The sequence below is a fragment of the Medicago truncatula genome, chromosome 4 (assembly GCF_003473485.1).
Source record: "Medicago truncatula cultivar Jemalong A17 chromosome 4, MtrunA17r5.0-ANR, whole genome shotgun sequence".
NCBI lineage: Eukaryota > Viridiplantae > Streptophyta > Magnoliopsida > Fabales > Fabaceae > Medicago > Medicago truncatula.
This window is the reverse complement of record NC_053045.1, coordinates 47750203-47772037: the sequence shown is the minus strand read 5'-3', so window position 1 is coordinate 47772037 and position 21835 is coordinate 47750203. Positions and strand designations below refer to the sequence as shown.

The 21835-nt window shown below is 30.2% G+C and overlaps 1 protein-coding gene across 1 annotated transcript; it reads left to right on the top strand.

Moving 5' to 3' along the window:
• The first annotated feature begins 15724 nt into the window (after positions 1-15724).
• Positions 15725-17579, top strand: LOC11411849 (scarecrow-like protein 32). The gene has a single exon (XM_024783011.2). The coding sequence runs from the start codon at positions 16024-16026 to the stop codon at positions 17434-17436; it is 1413 nt and encodes a 470-aa protein (XP_024638779.1). The 5' UTR covers positions 15725-16023; the 3' UTR covers positions 17437-17579.
• Positions 17580-21835: the final 4256 nt, after the last annotated feature.

Genomic DNA, 21835 nt, shown 5'->3' with positions numbered 1-21835 from the left:
GTAAATAATTATGAAACAAATACTACTATTTTTCAAATTAAACTAATAAGTTGTAACAAAAAAAAAAAACAAATAAGTTGGTTCAAGTCTCATTTAACTTAATCAAAGATTTTATATTTGAATTCATCATCTAATTGCTACATTAAAACTCTTTAGGGAGACTTTAAGAAAGCATACTCTAAAATTCTAAACCAATATCACTAGACTAATCTAAAAGGGTTGAATGGATTAAACCATTACAGAGAGATCTCTCACCAATTTGATCTGTTCTTCTTTGCTGTTTGGATTTTTGTTTATTGCAAGTTGTCAAGCAAATTCCCACCTGGGGTCTACCTGAAAAGGAGTCAAGATGACGTTGCCGCACTTCCTCATGTTTAACCTTTTTTAGATTCCTTTTGATGCGTAATTCAATACCTGAGATGAGCTTCTCAGTTCCGTAGAAAATATGATATATATATATATATATATATAGAGACCTTAGGGGATGGTATGGCTCCCATATGTCTCCAAAGAGATCCACCCTGAGTATCGATTGAGTCCGGACGCGTGCCCAGGTTAGCTGGGTGGTGAATCCTCTCCTGAGAATTATGTCAAATTCAACAACAAATTTATTTTTAAAAGATCGGTTGTATATATGACCTCTGCTTCTACTTTTAGGTTGTGTTTGGTAACACAAAAAAGCTAGCTTATAGCTTGTTGGATTAGCTTATAAGCTCGTTAGATGAAAACGTGGCGTGTTTGGTAACAAGCTTTTTTCATGAACTTATAGCGTTTTTTGAAAAGCTATTTAAAGTAGCTTATAGCTGGTAGTTTTTTTTATGTTTTCTTCCAACTTTAATCCTATTAATTTGAATTAATTATTTTTTTAATTAAACAACTACCCATGTTCATCTTTATAACCGCCCCATTTTTTCCCTTAAAAAAAATGTCACGTTGTTTTTTTTAAGGAGCACTTTATATATATATATATATATATATATATATATATATATATATATATATGTGTGTGTGTGTGTGTGTGTGTGTGTGTTTTTTTTTTTTTTTTTAAGGAAATGCTTTATATTTTGTTATAACTAACCTGCCGTACACCACACAAAAAATAACTAGCCTATTTTTTTTTTAAAGAAAAAAATAATTAGTCTATTGTACGTTGTAAAATTTTATATATTCTAGCTCACATTTTGTTTCCATCTTTCTCTTATTTTTGGGATTCATAAAGTAGAGATCAAAATTGTCGGTGAATTTTTTTTTAGGATTAAAGGTCGAAGAATTTTTTTATGGAGACTAAGACCAAAAGTTTGAATATTTATAGGGACCAAAAACATATTTAACTATAATTAAAAATATTAAAAAATAAATACATTACAAAAAAATGTGTGTCTATATATATATATTAAAAAAAAAAACATGTCCTTTTATGTTATTTTATACTTATCAGCCACTTCAACAGCTAATTTTACCAAACACATTATTTTTAATAAGCAAGCTTTTCAGCTATAAGCTATCAGCTATCAGTCATCAGCTATCAGCTAGCTTATAGCTTATTTTTACCAATCAGAGCTTTAGTAGAATTTTGACAAAGAATATGTTTTCTAGAATTCATGAATAAACTTGTCGTCGTCCTTCTTATATTCAGGGACTATGTTTTGCAATTGCTTTATATCATGATATCTCTTATGCTTTCTGTATTGTTCGGTAACAATATTATCTTGAAGAAATAGAGAATCTCGCTTTGGTGGCGAATTGATGAAGAAAGAGCTCTATTGTCGAAATCTATGGAAAGAACCCCGTTGTTTAGGGGTGTAAGTGGTTCGGACGAAACCGATGAAACCGAAAATCCAAACCAAATCAAACTGAAAAAGTATTTGACCTTGTTTGGTTCGGTGGTTTTTGGTTTTTAATTTTGAAATCCAATGAACCGATGCTAACCTCACTCCTCGATTTAGTAATATTATCTCTCCTCACACACACTTATGATTAAGCTCAATATTAAAGTCCATAGGTCTATGAAATATTTGATTATGTTGTATATATGAAATACAAATTTGTGAAAATTTAAATTTTTTTAATTGTATTTTCAAACAAACCGACAAACCGAACCGACCCAAACTGACTACTTTGGTTTGGTTTCTTTTTTTAAAAATAGTAAAAATCAAGCCAAACCGATGAATATTTCATTGGTTAAGACATTTTTTTGAGAAAAAACCTATTCAAACGGAACCGTTACACCCTTGCCGTTGTCAGCGAAACTAAACATATAAACTAATACAAATAAATTTATCGATGATGCAGTAATTTTTTCACTTTGTTATTTACCTTAATTTTCGACAACGAAATTTGTTTATGTAACTCAGATTTAGCCCTATCTTCTGCAAAAGTGTCTTTGACTCGGCCATTAGTCATTGATTTACTAGAGCATCGGGGGGTCGTTACTCCGCCCAGAATCCCAAGATTGCAGGTTTGTGGTGTGTTGTTTTTCTTTGCAGGTATAGTGCTCACATGATTGATTTCTTTCTAGAAATATGTTAATTTCTAAGTTGACAAATTTACGAAGATGTTACATCATCAAAATTAACCATGTGTCTTTTTAAAAAAAATAAATATTTTTGGTCAAAATATATAGTAGTATTGGTTTAGGATCTGAGAGTATGCTCCTCCTTAAAGTTTCAGATTCAAATCTCTTGGTGTCAATTTAGGTGAGCTAATTTAACTTTTTCGAAAAGAAAAAAAAAATACAAAGCACAGTAAAAGAAAAAATTGAAGGGCAAAAGAGAGTAAAGTTAAACTGTCAAAATTGCTCTTTTAAAATTGGTGGGAGAAGAAGTGAAATTAAACCAATTTACTTCCTCCGTACCAAATCATAAGTTTTTTTTTTTTGATTTTTTTACAAAATAAACGATATTCATTCATTCAAATTGTTAGAGTATATCAATACAATAGAAATCCAAATTTGCTAAAAACAAAAAGGATGAATCTGTGAACAAACTCACAACATCCATGGTAATAGCATAAAACGGCAAAGTACCTATGCCTACAAATATGACTAATATGACTATATTTTTTCTCCAGAATACTCATGTCTCCAGATCTGCAACGTTGACGTTGCCAAAATCATTGTCATTGATCGGATCTGCACTTGCTCAAAGCAAATATTTCAACCTGAATCAAATAAACACCGCACTAAGACGGGAAATAAAACACACACCGCACAAAGACGGAAAATCAAAACAAACAAAGTCGTTCAAAGATGACGAAATCAAAAAAACAAACGAAAGAAAACAGAAAATATGTGAAATCACTTATTCAATTAGGATAAAAGGGAAAAAAAAATCGAAGGGGTGATTTTTGGGTCAAAATTGACGCTAAATCACCCCTCTGAAAAGAAGAAGAAGAAAAGGGTGACGACTAGTGTTTGAGAAGGAGAGAAGAGAGAGGAAGGAAGGGCTAGTTGTTTTGAAGAAAACATTTATCCTAAATTATAAGTCGCTTTATAATATTCTCCTATTTCAATTTTTTAAATTTATCTTCCTATATTATTAATGAAAGATAATTTTGTAAAATTACTTATAAATTTCTCTTCTCATACAACATTGATTACATTTCTTAATTTATGTAAACTGGTCAAAACATCTTAGATCATCCACAACGCAACATCCTATTTGAGTGCTTAAATGGGTCCTGACTGTACACGTCATTCGTTTTATAATTAATACGTAATAAGCACCAAATCTCTCCAAACCAGCACCTCAAAATAATTATTAATTGGATCCCAGCAATAACTATATATCATTACATTTTGACAATAATTTTTATACTCATTCATAATTATATAATTTTAAAATATTAAAATAATTTAATTATAAATTATTAAAAGAACAAAACTTTTTTTTAAGTACATATTTTTTTTAGGAGTAATTGAATACAAGAAATGTCAACTAAAATTTCCAACGCTATGCTACAAGCAAGTTCAAATTTAACTTTTTTTTTTTTTAGAAATCAAATTCAACTATTATATAATTATTTTTTAATATCAAAATAATACAATAATTAAATATATAAAAAAATAGAATTAATTGTACATGTGGAACCCATGAGTAATATGAGAGAGGTGGGTGCATATACAAGCACCCACCTTCATAAGTACCATATTCATTGGTATCATAAAGGGGTGTCTATTTACAATGGTGCTTAATAAGGGAAAGACTCCCCGCTATAGATTGGTCTTATAATTTAAGATAGAAGGAATATTAACATCAATTGTAAAATTACTGACTTGTACGTACGAGTTTCACTTGATGGCCCAAAACGTGAAACTCCCTTGCACTTCCACAAACAGAATTTCAAAACTTTCAATCTTGCTGGTTGCTGCTATACAATTATGAAGGACAATATAAAGCCCCGAAATGTTTATTGTCGCAACAATTTTTAAAAAATAATTATAAGGAGAATAATAATTTTGGAAATTTGCTTAAATTTTTTGACATGATGCACCTTTGATAGAGACAATGTGGTAAGGGAGGACGAGGTAGTTCACGTGGCCATGTTTGCCCAAAAATGGCACAGCATCAATACTAGGTAGGAGATACAAAATATTTGATTAATGATGTCTTTAATATTGCCAGAATTGTGAGTTACCCTCTCAACTCGAAACTTTGCAATTTGTATTCCACTGCAGCACCCAAACACCTGACTTGGGGGGTCAAACTAATTTTGTACGAAACTTCATAATGCTATGTTGACTCATGGAATGTCTCTTCCACGTGCTTTCTTTCTTCAATGTCCAACTGCTCATCAATCAAGTTTGGTATTAAACGATTCTGGTTAATAATAGTACTTTTGTTTCGTGAGCGAATAATGCTTCAATCTAAGGTAATGAAGACATTCAAATTCAAACAATTGTAATGCTAACGAATATTTTCGGGACACTAGTTAATGAAATCAAAAAAGATATTTTAATTTGAAAAATGCACTTTTTGATTTTTGAAGAATTGATTATATAATTTTCAATACTATATCTACTATATTTAATTTCTTAACCGGTGCCTCAGGTGTACCGGTTAACATTTCTCTTCAAATAATACTTATAAAAGTATGAATTTTACTAACTCGTGTCTTAATGGTACAATGTAAAAAACTAAATGTAAAAATTTAATTTTATAAATTGTGTATTCATAATCTTAAAAGCCTAAAAACTTATCTTTTAAATGTAATATTTATTTTTTAATTCTATTTTTAAATCCTTATCATAAGGTCTCTAAATTGCTCCACGGTAGTTAACCATTGTTAATTTTTAGGGTGTGTTTGTTTCAAGTTTACCAAATTTATTTCTATGAATAACATTCCTTGGAATATAAAGATGGGAATTTTATTCCAAGGAATTTAGGAAAAATATGTTTGGTTAACTTTATAATATTCCTAGAAATCATAAAAATAAGGATTATAATAGGTAAACTATTTATGAATTTATTCTAATCTCCATGGGAACTTTATTCCCACCCTTTTCCTTGGGAAATTTTTTCTATTCCCAGGAACATTTTATACCAAGGAATAAATTTTAGTAAACTTGTAACAAACATATGCATATACATTTATATCATTTTATTCCCGGGAATCAACAATTATAACTTGAAACAAACACACCCTTATTGTTGGGGGATAAAACAGTCATTATCACGTGTGTTTAAGCAAAACTTGATGTGAGAAAATCAAATTTTCAAGATTGAAATGCTCATATTCATGTAAGCCCACAAATCAAACAAAATTCAAAACCACCTAAATTAAAGCTGGCCCACAAGCTCTAACTTTTCAATTTACTTTTTTCTTCAGTTTCTTTTTCGAAAAAATATGACAGTAGCACCGATCAAGGGAGGCAGCCAACAGTAGCACCAGTTCCGGTGGCGCTCCAGCGACCATGATTGTGGTGAACTGGTGACTGATATTTATATTTTTAATTAATTAAAAACATTTTAAAATGATTATTACTAAGTTTTTGGTTTTTTATAAAAAAATTTAATATTTTTTTTTTGCAAAAATAATACTTAAGATAAGTGGGCCTAGAAGCTTTTCACAACAAGCCCACAAATAAGTAAATAGCAGTGAATTCTGCTCTTCCCCCTGCACTTTTCGCTCGCGCCCTGCAACCATCCCAAAAATGCTTTTACTTTACTTAACTAGCATAGTGTGACTTAAATCACACATTTGTAAAAACCATTTTTTACATTTACGTGAGTTAACTCACGCACCCGCTTGAGTTAACTCACGCTGGTTTTTGTTTGCACAATAAGCTTTCTGCTTGAATTCTACATGTATCTGTGCAATCAAAAGCAGGAGCAGCAAGCAATATTTGCGTCATATATTATGTCATTGCAAGCAGCTAATTATGTCATTGCTTCAACACGTAGCAAGCAGCAAGGAGCATAATATCTTTATGTCTTCTACAATTTGGCACGTCGCAAGATTCAAAGAGCATGATTATTAACTATCTATGCATGTGATTCTTAAATATAAGCAAAGTGTTGGAATGATAATACTCCCCGGTCCTATTTACATGAACAAATTGATTTTTTAAATACATTGAATAATGTATGTATCTAATCAAGAACCTAAACAAAATATATAAATTATTTAATGTATCTAAAAAATAAATTGTCTCTTGTAAATAAGACCGGAGGGAGTAATAGTTTAATGTATCCAGGTTCTGTATGTATAACTATGTATGCATGTGATTCATCTTTCACGTTTGAAAATTGGAAATCAGTGTGAGTTAACTCATGTAAGTGGTAAAAAAAGAAGTTTTTACAGGTGCTTGACTTAAGTTACGCTGCGTTAGTTAAGTAACGCATAATTTTACACTAACGTTAGTTAACTAACATAAGGATATTTTTGAGATGGCTGCAGGGCGCGAGCGAAAAGTGCAGGGGAAAGAGGCAGAATTCAAAAGTAGTGGTCTGAGCCAAAATAATCTAACTCAATATGGAGGCTAAAATATAGTGGGTATTTCTCTTTAAGCCCCCCAATATCTCTAAAACACCTAAATACATATCAGTAGTTATATACGGAATGTACATCTTTTTTAAAAACGTTCATTTGATAGATAACTACCGAATGTTTATTTGAGGGCCTTCAGAGATATTAGAAAGGTCTAAAGAGAAACATTCAAATATAGTGGACTTAATGAGGGCTTATTAATTGGTACTTTGTGATTTGGAGTTTAATTGACACCTATCCGCTAGACAAAATTTGTTTACATGTAAATTCATTTTAAAATAAGTTAATATAATTAACATGACATGTCATTTAAAGGATGAAATTGAAATTGAATGATGGGTACATACACAACCAAACTACATATATACCATTTTGTTCACCCATTATTTTTTTTTTTGTTAATTGTTATGTTAGTATTTTTTCTTCAATCCTAAACTCCTTTAATCCCTTAACTCAAATAAAGTTGAACTACTCTACCCAAAAACACGCTTAACTTAATTGTAAAAAAGTTCTATACCCACTAATAGTGATCGAGTCTACGTTAAATTTAATGTTCGAATCTCAATTTAAATATATGATCACATTTAGGGAAATTGATTCACTACCTTTACTATCTTATCACTTTGATGACTTTAATATATTTAAAAGATAAATAATTGAAATAAATTATTTTGATGAGAAAGAATCATTAATTAAAAGAGTGAGATAAAGACAAAAAGGACAGCAAAATCCAAACATATCTTAATCCCCACATTTAGCCTCCGGTGAATGAAACCTTTGAAGAAGAAAAAAAAAAATTAAACCCTCACCACTTCTCCAAAGGAAAATGTATCATTCACAAAAATAAGAGTAAAATAGTGATATAAGTAAGTAAATGTATATAAAAGTTAGAGTTAAATAGGTCTTTGATCTTTATAAATATTTTTGTTACAAATCAAACCATTAGCAAGTGTAAAACTCATTCAAATTACTCATAGGTCACTATTCTTTTCCTTCTCTCTCTTGTTGATTACAATATGAAGGTGTATATGATAAACTAAGTCGGGTGGCGGACAATGAGATAATAGGAGATGATAATTTGTTCATTGTTGAAAATGTTGATCCTCAAAAAAAGGTTGCTATTCATAAAGAGGTTGGAGATGGAGTCAAGATTGAAGATGAAAGTCCCAGACTTGATTTGGACTTGTGGCGGATTAGTTGATATATATATATATATATATATATATATATATATATATATATATAAGAATAAAATATACAACCAAATTAAGCATAAGATGTGTCTAATAAGGAATCAACACAGAATCACAAAAACAATAGCCGATACCAAAAAAATACAAAAGCAAAAAAAATGGCATTACAAAGTGTCATATCTTAAACAAAGAGACGAATTAGTTTACCAAGTATGAGAATCGAAAATGAAATTAGGTAGACATGCCTTGAGCCACCACCAAGAATGAAGTTACACTTTATCCACCAACTGAGCCATGTCTGAGTGTTTGTTTTGACAAATCCTTAAATTATGCACCTTCCAAAACCTATTATATCTTCCATCAAACTTATTATTTTAATGTGTCTTTATAATATTAATAAAAAAATTTACAACTTGTAATTTGGATACCCAAAACCTATTCAAATTAAATTGAACCATATGGAATTTTTTAAATTAATCATCTATAACCGAACCGAATGCACAGTAATTTTATCTTTTATCAAATAGATTTTTACCTCAAAATCGATCCAAACCATACTACAAACACCTTTACTAAGAAGCAGAAATTGCTAAGTGGAGAACAAGCTATTTTGACAATTGTAATTTCATATGAATATATATATATATATATATATATATATATATATATATATATATATATTATATATATGGCATTTCAAGTGAGAGCACTTTTTAAATGAGAGGATGAGAGGACTCATTAATAACCATTAGATCAAATTGTATGGATCAGATTAAAAACTTCATATAAAATTAATTGCACATGATTATTTTCCCTTCTTTTTATCTTCTCCCCGTTAGTCTTTCTCCTTCCTCCTTCTCTAGTTTTCACATTTCTTCTCTCTCTTGCTTCATCACTCAGACCCAATTTATTGTACCTCTCATACCCAGTAATAATTAACTTCTCAACTTTGTACAAGGATGCATCCATGGACCATGGTAATGTGAGGAATCTTGTTTCTTCTGAGCTATCAAGCCGTGATAAACTTTGTTTCTACTAATTTCATATCGATACAAATTATTAATTTAGTAAAACCTTTAGTTTCTATGATAAAAAAACCATATCCCTATATATATATATATATATATATAATAAATATTTTACGATCACTATTATAAGAAAAAAAATAACTTTTTAGATTATTGAATAAATAGTGTATATATATATGTATAGTTTTTCGCCGCTTCATACAATTATATCAAGCCGCGCCACAACGCAGTATAATAAATTAAATTTTTAATATAATCTTAAGTTTTAAAAACAGCATATAAGTGATAACATAACTTTTTGTTTAAATATAATTCTAATGAAAGGATATTTTCCCTTTTCATTAGAGCTCAGCATTCTATGCTTCTGTTTTTATAGTTAAGCTTTGGCTTGCTTTATGTTTTGGGTAAGTTCCTTTACTAAAGATTAATTAATTTGCTTTTGTTAAAAAGAGCAAGTGTTATAGATTAACATAGGTATCTAAATCTAAACGCACATGGTTACATACCTTACTTTCATGCTTGCAAATTTTGTTTTTAGTCATATTTTAGTCATTGCCAGAGAATTTTCTGGTAAGAAAAATTCCAAACACTGCTTCAAAAAATTTGCTTTATCCCATATGTCTTGTAGTTCTTGTAACATGTCTAGGAATCCTCCTCAAAAATCTCATGCACAAATATTATAATTAAGGTTCCTTAACTTTTGTTGTTCTCCTTTTGTGCATCCCTTAGATTCTTCTCATTCTTCTCTTCGGCTGAGCCATTTCACACAAATTTATGTCTTAATTAATAATTGTTTTGTGAAAGATAAATTTAAATAACCTAGATGGGAAAAAGTTAGTCACCTTTTTAATTTAATTGTAAGATTCCATTCTGGTACGCCTGAAACAGAAAAAATTAGTTAGCCAATGAAGAGCTATGTGGTAAAAAAACAAACATGGCCTTTGGAGCTTTATGGAATTTTAGTGATATTGTTTGACCAAGATATTTCTTTTATAAGAGTATGACCACGATCTTTGGCAAAATAACTTTCAGCTCAATTTTATACTGATAGATTTAACAGCCTATTAATATTTTTATTTTACCCTATAGGTCTATGACAGAAATTAAAAAAATAAAGTACTATATCAAGCATGTATAGGAACCATGTAAAAGCAGCCTTTTGATATGTGCATCCGAAGATAAGACAAAATTATCTCTCTATAGAAAAGAAAAGCGTGACAGTATTGTTTGATTTTTATTTTTTGAAAGAAAGACGGTATTGTTTGACGATGAGTAGACATTAAAATAATGGGGAGATTTTATATTAGACCGAGTGTAGTTATATATAAATGATTTTCATCTAAAACATTAAGATATTAAGTATCTATAAATTTTTTAAAATAGGTTAATTTTATCGAACCGGCCTATCAAAATTTGATACAACAGAGAGCTTGGATTTTAAAAATTATGTGAGTCTATCTATTCATCATACCTTCCTTCAAACGAAAACTCTTACTTACTTGTATCCAAAGACTTATTTTATATTCGACACAGTTGACTGCATGTAACTCGCATGACTTTTTTTTAACCAAAGAGGGTTCAAAGGCATCATTGTTGAAACTAGTGATCCCAATCAAAAATAGAACCAATCACTTGCAACACCTCAAAATATTATAAAAAAGAAAAATGATATACAAATGAATCAGATGGGACCAAACCAAACTCCTCAGAACATTGATAAAACCTACAATTAGAAAGACTTTTCTAATTAAAGAAAAAGTTTTCACAAATACAAGAGGATCAACAAAAATATTGGTTTCTCTAAGTATATGAGAAACTATAAACTTCACAGGTTCAAGGCATGTCTTTATAGTTCATTGCTTCTGTTAACACTTTTTACTATTAAATAAAAGAGAAATGATATTTATACAATCATTTTACAACAACTTTTATACAATTCTCTCAAACTTACATCACATTCTTCCTCTCTCTCTCTCTCTCTCTATATATATATATATATATATATAAGTGTGTGTGTGAAAAAGAAGGTTGTCGGCTTAAATGCTCTTTTGGTCCCTTAATTAAAAAAAGATTGTTTAAGCACTTTAAGTTTTTTTTAGTCTCGTTTTGATCCCTTCTGTTAAGTTTCCGTTAGGTTTAATAAAAAACGTTAAGTGCAGACACGTGTCACCTTGTCATTGGCTCTGAGAATTTTTTTATAAAAAAAATATTTTTTAATATATATATTTTATTTTTTTGTAAAAAAAATTCCCAAAACCAATGACAAGGTGACATGTGTTAACTCTGGGACACGTGTTACTTTGCCATTGGCTTTGGGATTTTTTCTAAAAATATATATATATATATATATTTTATAAAAAAACATAATTTTTTTTGTAAAAAAAAATCTGAACACCAAGGATAAGGTGACACATGTCCATAAGTTAACTTTTTTTTTTAAACCCTAACGAAAACCTAACGGAAAGGACCAAAACGAGACTAAAAAAAATCTTAAATATTCAAACAATATTTTTTTTAGTTAAGGGACCAAAGCGATAACAACTAAATACTTAAAGGACCAAAAGAGCCATTGTTCTAAATAAAAATAAAAACTTCAAGACAATTTTAATGTTCACCATCACTTCTAAGTTCAAACGAAGGTTCCGAGTACAGTTTTTCGTATTGTCATTCTTAACCTAGTGTGATATCATGTTGAATAAATTCAGATCTCAATTTCAAAAAATCATCTCAAAGAATTATAGTGTCCTACCTTACATCCAACAACTGGAAAATTGCAACAATATGAGACTTTAATACAACAATTTTTATTAATTCTCTAGTACACCTAATGCCGGGAGGATAGTCCTTTGATTATTTATATCATTTTAATTTCTTAATCTTTTTTATTTATTAATTCTTTGGTTTAATTCATTCAATTCCAAAATCTCATACACATGACATAAGCACTGCATTCTGAGGGGGTAGGCAGGAATTATTAGAGAATGTTTAGATAAATTAATGTATTATTATTATATTGGGAGTTGTAGTCCTGCATTGAGTAACATGCTATAAAATTACAAGGATAAGATGTTCAGTTTTTTTTATTTTAATATTGATATTAAAAATTAAATCAGAGAAAATGGATACATTCCAAAGAGAGTGGATGGGGACCAAGGAGATGTGGAAAGTGATAATTATTGTGGATAAAAAAAACTTAAGTACGTTTTGGACCAGGGATTCTCATATAATTTGTTTTGTCTGTTCTATCATTTGAACCTAGATGTAACGATGGAGGTTAAGTTAATTAATCAAAGGTCCCATTTGTATCATTATACACTAAGTTTCCGAGATGTATTGGGGATTGTCTTATACTCGATTACGTCGAAAAGGCTGCGTTGATTAATATTTTATGCAACTTAATCATGCAACATACTATTATTTTGAAACATTCATTCTTGTAGTATTGATCGCTTCATTTTTATTTGAATTGTATACGTACAAAACCATAGTTTATACTATCAGCTAGACTCCAGGGTTTGTTGAAAAGTAGTCTTGCATTTGAATTAAGAAAATAATATATGGTAGGCAACAACGTGGACAAAATGTGTCAATAATATCCAACGAATTTTGGACTCCATCCATCCTCTCACATACAAGATTTTGAATATTTTATAAGTTAGATGATGCATAAATTTAATATCTTAAGATTTTAAGTAAAAAGTCTGGCGTCTCTCTCAGTTATGTAATTATTCTTACCTAATGTGGGTGATCCTTCAGACTCCCCTCACAATCCAACAATTTGATATGATGTTTGAGTTTTTTTTCCAGCAGTGCTATTTATCCCGATGGAAATTGTCTCGAAAGGACTGCGAAAAACAATTACCAATAATCTGTGTACCTGGCCCAAAAAAAGGGTGGTAGTTGCTATAAATTAGGAAAAGATATTGAGTAAACACTGGCTCGTGAAATTGTTGCTAGGTTATTGTTCGTTATAAGCAGCATTAATGATTCAAATATGCGCTTATAGTCAAATATTGAGATAATAGTGGTTCTCGTATGAGTTTCACTTGAATGATTTTGAGTTTTTGTGATTTTGATAATCTTTGTGTATTTAATTGATAGATAAATAGTTAAACTAAATTATTTCGATGAAAGATAATAATGATTAAGGGTTAAAAGAAATACACATAAAATCACCAAACTCGCCAAATAGATAAGGTTTGATATAATTTTTGAAAGGAGAGAAATAGCGAAAATCTGAGATGCCATCTTAAAAAGAACGCTGGGAGATACCAATTTGATTTAAAAGATGTAAAATCTCATGGCTACTTGAACTCACCATTCATTGGACATTTTCTAGAAAAGACAATGGATAGGCTTTTGATTATTAAATTTCGATTATTTAACTCACTCTAGGAATATTTCTTGATTGAGCTGTTATTCCAATTTATCAATAACCTTTTGTTATAAATAATATATCGGCCACCCCGGAGCACTCTTTAAGCATATCAAAACAAGCAAATTATTCTTTAAAAATGTCAAAAATTTCAATTTTCAATTCATTGATTACTTGTAATTTTATAAATACTTACTATTTATAGTCCTTAAAGCGTATCCCGAAGACACTCGTTAACATTTTCTATATATATTTTGTCAACTAAACTACTTATTATTGTCATATTATTTTATGTATACCAAACTTTAGTTAAATTGAATATCTATAGCTCGAGGCATAAGAATCAAATCAAAGTTTCAATAAATATAAAGATCAAATCCAAACAAATTAAATCGGTTTGATTATTTTTATGTTTAGGTTCAAACTAAACAGAACCAATCAAACTCGAATTTTATTGGTTGAGTATCGATTTGGCGCTACCACAATCAATTATTCAAGACTCATACAAACCGTTATAAACTTTCTTTCGTCACATTTATGAATAATTTTTATTTTTTTAGATTCATTAAGTAAATAATGCATCTATACTTTATTTTTGTCAAAATATATCGATTATTCAATAAATTTGAAAAATGAATATTTACTTATAAATGTGATCGGATAAAATATATAATTTCTCTTATTTCACACACACTTTATAACTAGTGTTATGTATTCATGTATTTTCTAATTATGATATATTTTTTTCATTGTAGCTTATATTGTTAATTTGTTTTTGTAGCATAAAAACTCTATTATGCCAAATCAAATCACTCAATATATTTGATAAAAAAAAAAGAAATCAAATCATTCCATTATGTTATTTTTTAAGTTAATTTAAAGAAAAAACAGTTTTTAAATATATTTACAAATGTATATTTGTCATGATTTGATTAGAGGTATATATATATATATATATATGGAGCATATCCGGTGAGAACCAATATCTTATATGAGAAACGAGAACTTTCTATATCAGCCATCAAATTTAATTAACGCGTAATTGATATACAAAATCACAAGTTAATAAATCAAATTTAATTAACGCGTAATTGATATACAAAATCAGAAGTTAATAAATTGAGCCACAAATGTGATTAGAAATAATACATTTAACACCTCTAAACTTTAAAATTTGATTTTTTTTTTTTATACTTTGAATTTGTCATTTATTTTCATTTTTAACTTGTTAACAAATGTGTTGGAACACTTGTAAGCATGTAATTAATATAATTATTGTCGCGCGTATGTAATTCGCATTTCAATCTAAGGACTCTATAATTGTTGCACCTGTGCAGCCAAATTAATCTTGACTGTTAAACCTGTATTGTAGCTCAATAAAAAAGTGTTGTTGAGGATACGAATTTGTACTTGTCCAAATGTTAAATATAATCAAAATTAAAAACCATATCCAAGCTTTCTTTCTTGCCGTATCAACCTTGGCAACCTATAGTTAGGTAGGTATATATGTTCTGCAATATTTTCAGCCTCAAAGGTAAACAAAATAGTTGTATTTCTATACCTACCTAAAACCCTATACACATCAAGGCAAAACACAGAAAGTGCTTGAAAAAAGAAAAGTACCCAAAAATGATTTGTTCATTATGCAAATGACCCGTGAGATGAAAGAGTGAATCAAATACACGACAAAATCTCAACTCAAATACAAACAATTTTGTGGCCGGCTACTTCACATGCCACCAAAATCCAATACTACAATTTACAGATTACAGGTACTCTCTCTTTCCATCTTATATCAGACACATCTCTCTCACTCTTAATTCTCTTTCCTAACCTCAGAAGAAAAGGGTATCTTTCTCTTTTGTAGCCATGAAAATGATTTCTGTTTTTCAGTACATATCTGATAAAGCCTGTTACCTTTTTTAAGAACGGTCTCTTTTACTTAATTTGACTTCAAATATGTTTTTTCGGGATATGAGTTTATTCATGATCAGTCTCTTTTAGCAAGAAACAAGAATATTATTATCCCCACTTATAAACCTGAAACGTCCCTTTTTCTTTCTTCCTTTGATTCATGTGCAGAATTTTTCACATAAACTCTACTCCAAAAATTGGATCTCTTCCCAATGACTAAGGTATCTACTACCATATACTATGGTTTATTTTTAATTATCTATGGTCCGCTACCGCAATATAAAGGATTTTGACGTCTCTGCAAAGTAATCTCACCCGCAATTTTCACTGCATCGGTCTCATTTCGTTGTAATATAAAGGTTCACTCCGTCGGCCTCAAGGTCATAGCATATCTACAACCGCAATTTAAAACCAGGGTATCAACTTTTTCTTCCCTATTTATTTATTTTTCTCTCATTAATCAAATCTCTTTTCAAGTTTCCACCATCTAGGTTGTTAATTTCTTCTGTAGTTTCTCAATCTCTCTATGACGCAATTCACACATTCACTACCTTATTTGCACCAAACAACAACAACTTTTTCAAACCCTTCTTCTTCCATGAACAAAAACAATCAAGTACCGCCAGATAAGCCTACTAAACCATGGTTCCCAACATCCAAAGCTTTAACTACCTTTGGAGACACAAACTGCATGGAACAGTTACTTGTTCATTGCGCAAACGCAATCGAAACAAACGATGTAACACTTGCTCAGCAAATCCTTTGGGTTCTCAATAACATAGCACCACAAGACGGTGATTCAAATCAACGCTTAGCTTATAGTTTCCTTAGAGCCCTCACAAATCGTGCAGTGAAAACCGGTACCTGTAAAATGCTAGTAGAACAAGTTTATTCAAATGCTCATAACAATCTCACCATAGATACACACAGATTCTCAGTCATTGAACTAGCCAACTTCGTGGATTTAACACCTTGGCATCGATTTGGGTACGCAGCTGCTAATGCAGCAATTCTGGAAGCAACAGAAGGTTTCTCAGTGATTCATATAGTTGATTTGAGTTCAACTCATTGCATGCAGATTCCTACATTAATCGATGCTATTGCTAATCGCCACGAAGTTGCTCCTTTAATCAAACTCACTGTTTCTGATCATGCTAATTGCAACAGTGATCAACTAATTCCACCAAAACTTGATCTTTCTTATGAAGAATTAGGTTCTAAGTTGGTGAATTTCGCTAGGTCAAGAAACGTGACATTGGAATTCAGAGTAGTTTCTTCAAGTTACACAAATGGTTTTGCTTCTTTGATTGAACATTTGAGGGTTCAACGTTTGGTTTATTCAGGTGAAGCTTTGGTTATAAATTGTCACATGATGCTTCATTATATTCCTGATGAAACCCTATCAAATTCAAACTCATATGTTTATGATTCTATGTCCTCTACTACTACTGCTACTACTATTACTACTACTACTACGTCTCTTAGGTCATTGTTTCTTAACGCGCTTCGAGGTTTAGATCCAACACTTGTTATTTTAGTAGATGAAGATGTTGATTTAACTTCAAACAACTTGGTTAGTAGATTAAGGTCCGCATTTAATTATCTATGGATACCTTATGATACCGTGGACACATTTCTACCGCGTGGAAGTAAGCAAAGGCAATGGTATGAAGCAGATATTTGTTGGAAGATTGAAAATGTGATAGCTCATGAAGGTGTTCAAAGAGTTGAGAGAGTTGAACCTATAAGCAAATGGGAACAAAGAATGAGAAATGCTAATTTTCAAGGGATTGGATTTGGTGAGGAATGTGTTGGTGAGGTGAAAGCTATGCTTGATGAACATGCTGCTGGATGGGGATTGAAGAAAGAAGATGAGCATATTGTGCTTACTTGGAAAGGCCATAATGTTGTTTTTGCTTCTGCTTGGTTACCTGCTTAACTAGTTCAACATTTTTGCCTCTTTTTGTATTCTATGAATAATAAAGTTATTGTTTTTCTATTTAGTCTTTGGGTTTTAATAATATTTGGTTAGTTTTTATTGTATTTTTTAAGAGTAAATAAGTAGATGAGATGTTATGTTTATGTCTTTATGGTGTTTTTAGATTTTGTTTTTATTAATCAGTGTATTTTGTTTCCATGAACAATCATAGTGTCACAATAAATTAGATCTTTGTTCTTGTACCTGCAAAAGCAAAGGTGGGAGGAGAAAGAAGATTGAGAGAAATTAAAATAGAGAAGATAAGAAAGAATCAAGAGAAATAAAGAGAAGTTGTAAAGAAATGTTTTTGAGGAAAAACCTTCATATTTTCTCTATAAGCTGATTTCACACTAAATCCATGAGTAGTATCATGCACCCATACCCATGAATCACACCTACCCCTTTAGGGATCAAATCAACAAAGTCATGTTTCCAACTCAATCACATTTTATATTTGTCCCGGTTAAAAACATACCACGCCTCCAAGTTCAATACCATGTCCAAGTTTTGTCCAACCAATCTTCTATGCATGGTTTTAAATTGACTATTGCAACATAATTTACATTAATGTATTAGCATCAAATATTATAATTTACATTAATTATCTTATAACTAAAATATCTCATGTTTTCAACTCTAAGGATTTGACATGGTGGTAAATAGAAAGATCTTGAACTTAAAAGTTATGAGTTCGAGCCTCGTTATACCTCTCAGTTGGTGTTTTGACGAGTGCAAAGTAAAGTAATCATTTGTGACCTGATTATGTGTTCAAGTGTGCGGAATATATACTAGCAAGATAAAGTATGCAATCGTCTTTATCAAGAAAGTTTGAACACACCAAGAAGCGTAAATGACAAAGAAAAGAATATGTTTATCGTTTGGTCATGCAACTCAAATGAAGCAAGCCTTGAAAACTCAAGTTAAGGTTAGTCAAAGCATGAAAAGAGTCACACAAAGTAAGTCAAAATATTTGCGTGATCAAAAAACAAGTATTGAAGATATGTTAAACATTTGACTCCCAAAAGGGCTCAAATGTAGCTAGGGTCTTTGAAAAATGGAGTAGATTCACACCAAGTCAGAATCTTTGATGTAGACAGATGATAAGTTGCAAATGACTTTGGGAATCAGATGCTTCGTAGAAAATCCAGAGTATAGTAAGATTTGCAGAAGATATTATGGTGATTGTAATCGATTGATTATAGTAGAGTATGTCCTCAACTGTACCAAGGACAAATATCTCCAAAGATGAAACTAGAGGTAATAGTCAGGTTATTGACTATGAGCTGTTATATATAAACATACCGTGTCTTTATCTCTTCCTTTGTCTCTTTACTTACTTTCAGAAGTTCTTTATGATTTAACTCAAGTTCCCTAAAAAAACTCAAGTTTTATGTTGTTCTATAATGAAGTTAAATGGTTTGATAAAGAAATACATGTGTATGAAAAACTTTCAAGAAGAGTTGTGTAAAAAGGTTCTCATTTAAGAAAGATTTTAAAACGGACAACACAATTCAAATTTATTTTCTTGTGTTTCAACCACTTTCAAAATTCACATGATTTCAACTAAATAGAAAAGCTATGAGTCATCTAAATTAGGTTTTTAATTCTCAAATATGGCTAATGGAGTGTGGCCATGTCAAATTATGGGCTTTGCCTAGAGATGTTTTTAATCAATCTATGTTTAAACAAGTATGCATCTTATGATTGCGGTTGTAAGATTTAATAATATTATTTAGGGTTATGTTAACTTGTGCTCTACGGACACAAATTAAGAAGCTAAAAAAAGAATTAATGAATAAATGCACAAGTTAAAAAGATAATATTTAAAGCTTTCAAAATTAAATATACACTATTTCCAAGATTTTATTTATAATATCATAAATCACATGATGGTTGGTTGGCCTAACTTGGTCTTCGTGCAACCTTCATGGTTGATGTGATGTGTTTTAAAAGAGAAATTGAAAGTTCATTATGAAGTGGGTTAAAGAGGTACGTATTTGCATTACTTCCAAAACTTTACTTAAGGTGAAGGATATATCAACATTGGACTTGAAAAATGAAGGTATGACGCTATCTTAAGAAAAAGCTAATTTAAAAAAAGTGTTAGAAAATTTCCTTTCCTCAAATGTGTTTATTTTACTTCAAGTGAAGGATATATCAACATTGAACTTGAAAAGTGAAGGTATGACGCTATCTTAAGAAAAAGTTAATTAAAAAAAAGTGTTAGAAAATTTCCTTTATGCAAATGTGTTTATTTTTTACTTGAGGTCGACCCAATTTATATGAAAGTCTAAGACAAAAGTTAAGATGAGTTTTTTTTTTTTTTTAATGTTAATAATAACATTTTAGTAAAATTACTAAATTTTAGTTTAAATTTTATTTTTCAGACATTTTAGAATAACGAATCATTTAATAATTTAATGTGATTAATTTCAGTTAGTATCTATTTTAGATAATTTTAGTTTTAGAAATATGAAAAAATAATTAAGTAAAAGTTTTGTATTTTTTTATGGTGATTGTCATGGTGATTTTTCATTAAATCATTTTTGTTCACTTTTCATATCCTAAGATAAATTTGTAGCAATAATGATGAATATATATATTTTAAATTGATATATTTATATTTTATGAGATCCGAGGCGGTTGTCTAAATGTATCTCAAATCGGCCTTGTTTACTTTTTAAATTATAAAATAAATTAGTAAGTATATATTGCAAATGAGTATTTTTTTAAATTAATAAATATATATTTTAATTTAAAAATGTGTTTATATATATATATATATATATATATATAGGGGGCATATTACATGAGAATGACTAACTTATGTGAGAATGGTGAGAATAAATTTTAGCCATCAGATTAAAAACAATGAATGAGATTAAAACACCACTTAAGTGACTCATGTGCCAGACATGTGACCATTCTCTCCCTCTTTTCCATCATTCAAGCGTGCGCTTCTTCATTCATGTTTGTCACTGATTTTTCTTCTCCCTCTTTTCTGAATTTGCGGTTCCACTTCACTGATTCTTGTATACCTTCTTTCGAATATCATATTTCATCCCCTTATGTCAAATTCCATCTAATTTCTTCTAATTACTTAAGTTCTTTTTGTGATTTAGGGATTGGATTATTTCAATTTCTTCTTCTCAATTTCAATTTTGATTTTGAGGGTTCTTTCCTGCGTTGCGTTTTCTAAGTGTTGCTGGTTTGGTATTTGTGCAATCAAACTTCCAAAATATCATAGAGTAGTAAATTCTTAATTCACTTCTTAATGGCACATGTATATAACACACAAAGGACTGTCTTGTCTGTGAACTGGACTTTTAATTTTGTTATAACCTAAGTCTGTTTTGGTCTATGTTGATTTTGGTGTGTAGCTATTTTGGTTTTGATGTTTTGTGCACTTGCCTAGTCTCTATGTTATATTTTCTTAAGAGTTCCTTTTCGTTAGTTTTCATGAGTGTAATTTATTCTGAAGGTATCCTAAAATCATTACTACACATAACTAAAGTAACATATATATTTTAAACAATTAAGACGCAAATTCTAATAGATTGACATAAAATAAGAAATCCTTTAATTTTAAGTGTATTATATGGAGTTCACACCACCCTGAAAACAAAATTGTACTAGATTAATTTATGAACACTCTATATCTTGAAATCCTATGTTAAGATAGATAATGTAGTAAGATGATACCGGTGACTGGCCTTGTGCTCGGTTTTTCTTTGCTTCTACTCATACCATAACTTACAAGGGATTTTCTGTGTGTAAGTGTCAGGCAACCAGTCATCTGTGACTGCGTTGCTTCCTTCCTGTTATGCCAGTTTTTGTTTCAAGTCTTATTTCTTAATTATGAATTTGTGTAGAATCAAGCAATAGCTATGAGGAAGAAGCGCGCGCGTGAATGATGGATGGAAAAGAGGGAGAGAATGGTCACATGCCTGGTACATGAGTCACTTAAGTAGTGTTTTAATCTCATTCATTGCTTTTAATCCGATTGCTGCAATTTATTCTCACCATTCTCATATAAGTTAGTCATTCTCATGTGATATGCCCCCTATATATATATATATTATAATTAGTGTGAGAGAGGGAGTTGTGTAAATGTTCAATCTAAAAAGTAAATAATTGTAACATAAACTCCACATGATGTGGATAGAGTAGGCCCAAAGAAAATGATGTGGGATCTCTTATATTGTAAGAGGCAAAAGCACACGTTTTTGGAACATGAATAAAGAATGGGAACATGAATTACGAAGAGTGAGATAAAAAAACATGCGAAAATATATTATTTCCTACAAATAGTCATTTAGGTATGGTTTTCAAAGGACAAACGATTTTACACCCAACCATA

Excerpts from the sequence above, each read along its gene's own strand:
- LOC11411849 (XM_024783011.2), top strand. The coding sequence starts at position 16,024 with ATGACGCAATTCACACATTCACTACCTTATTTGCACCAAACAACAACA.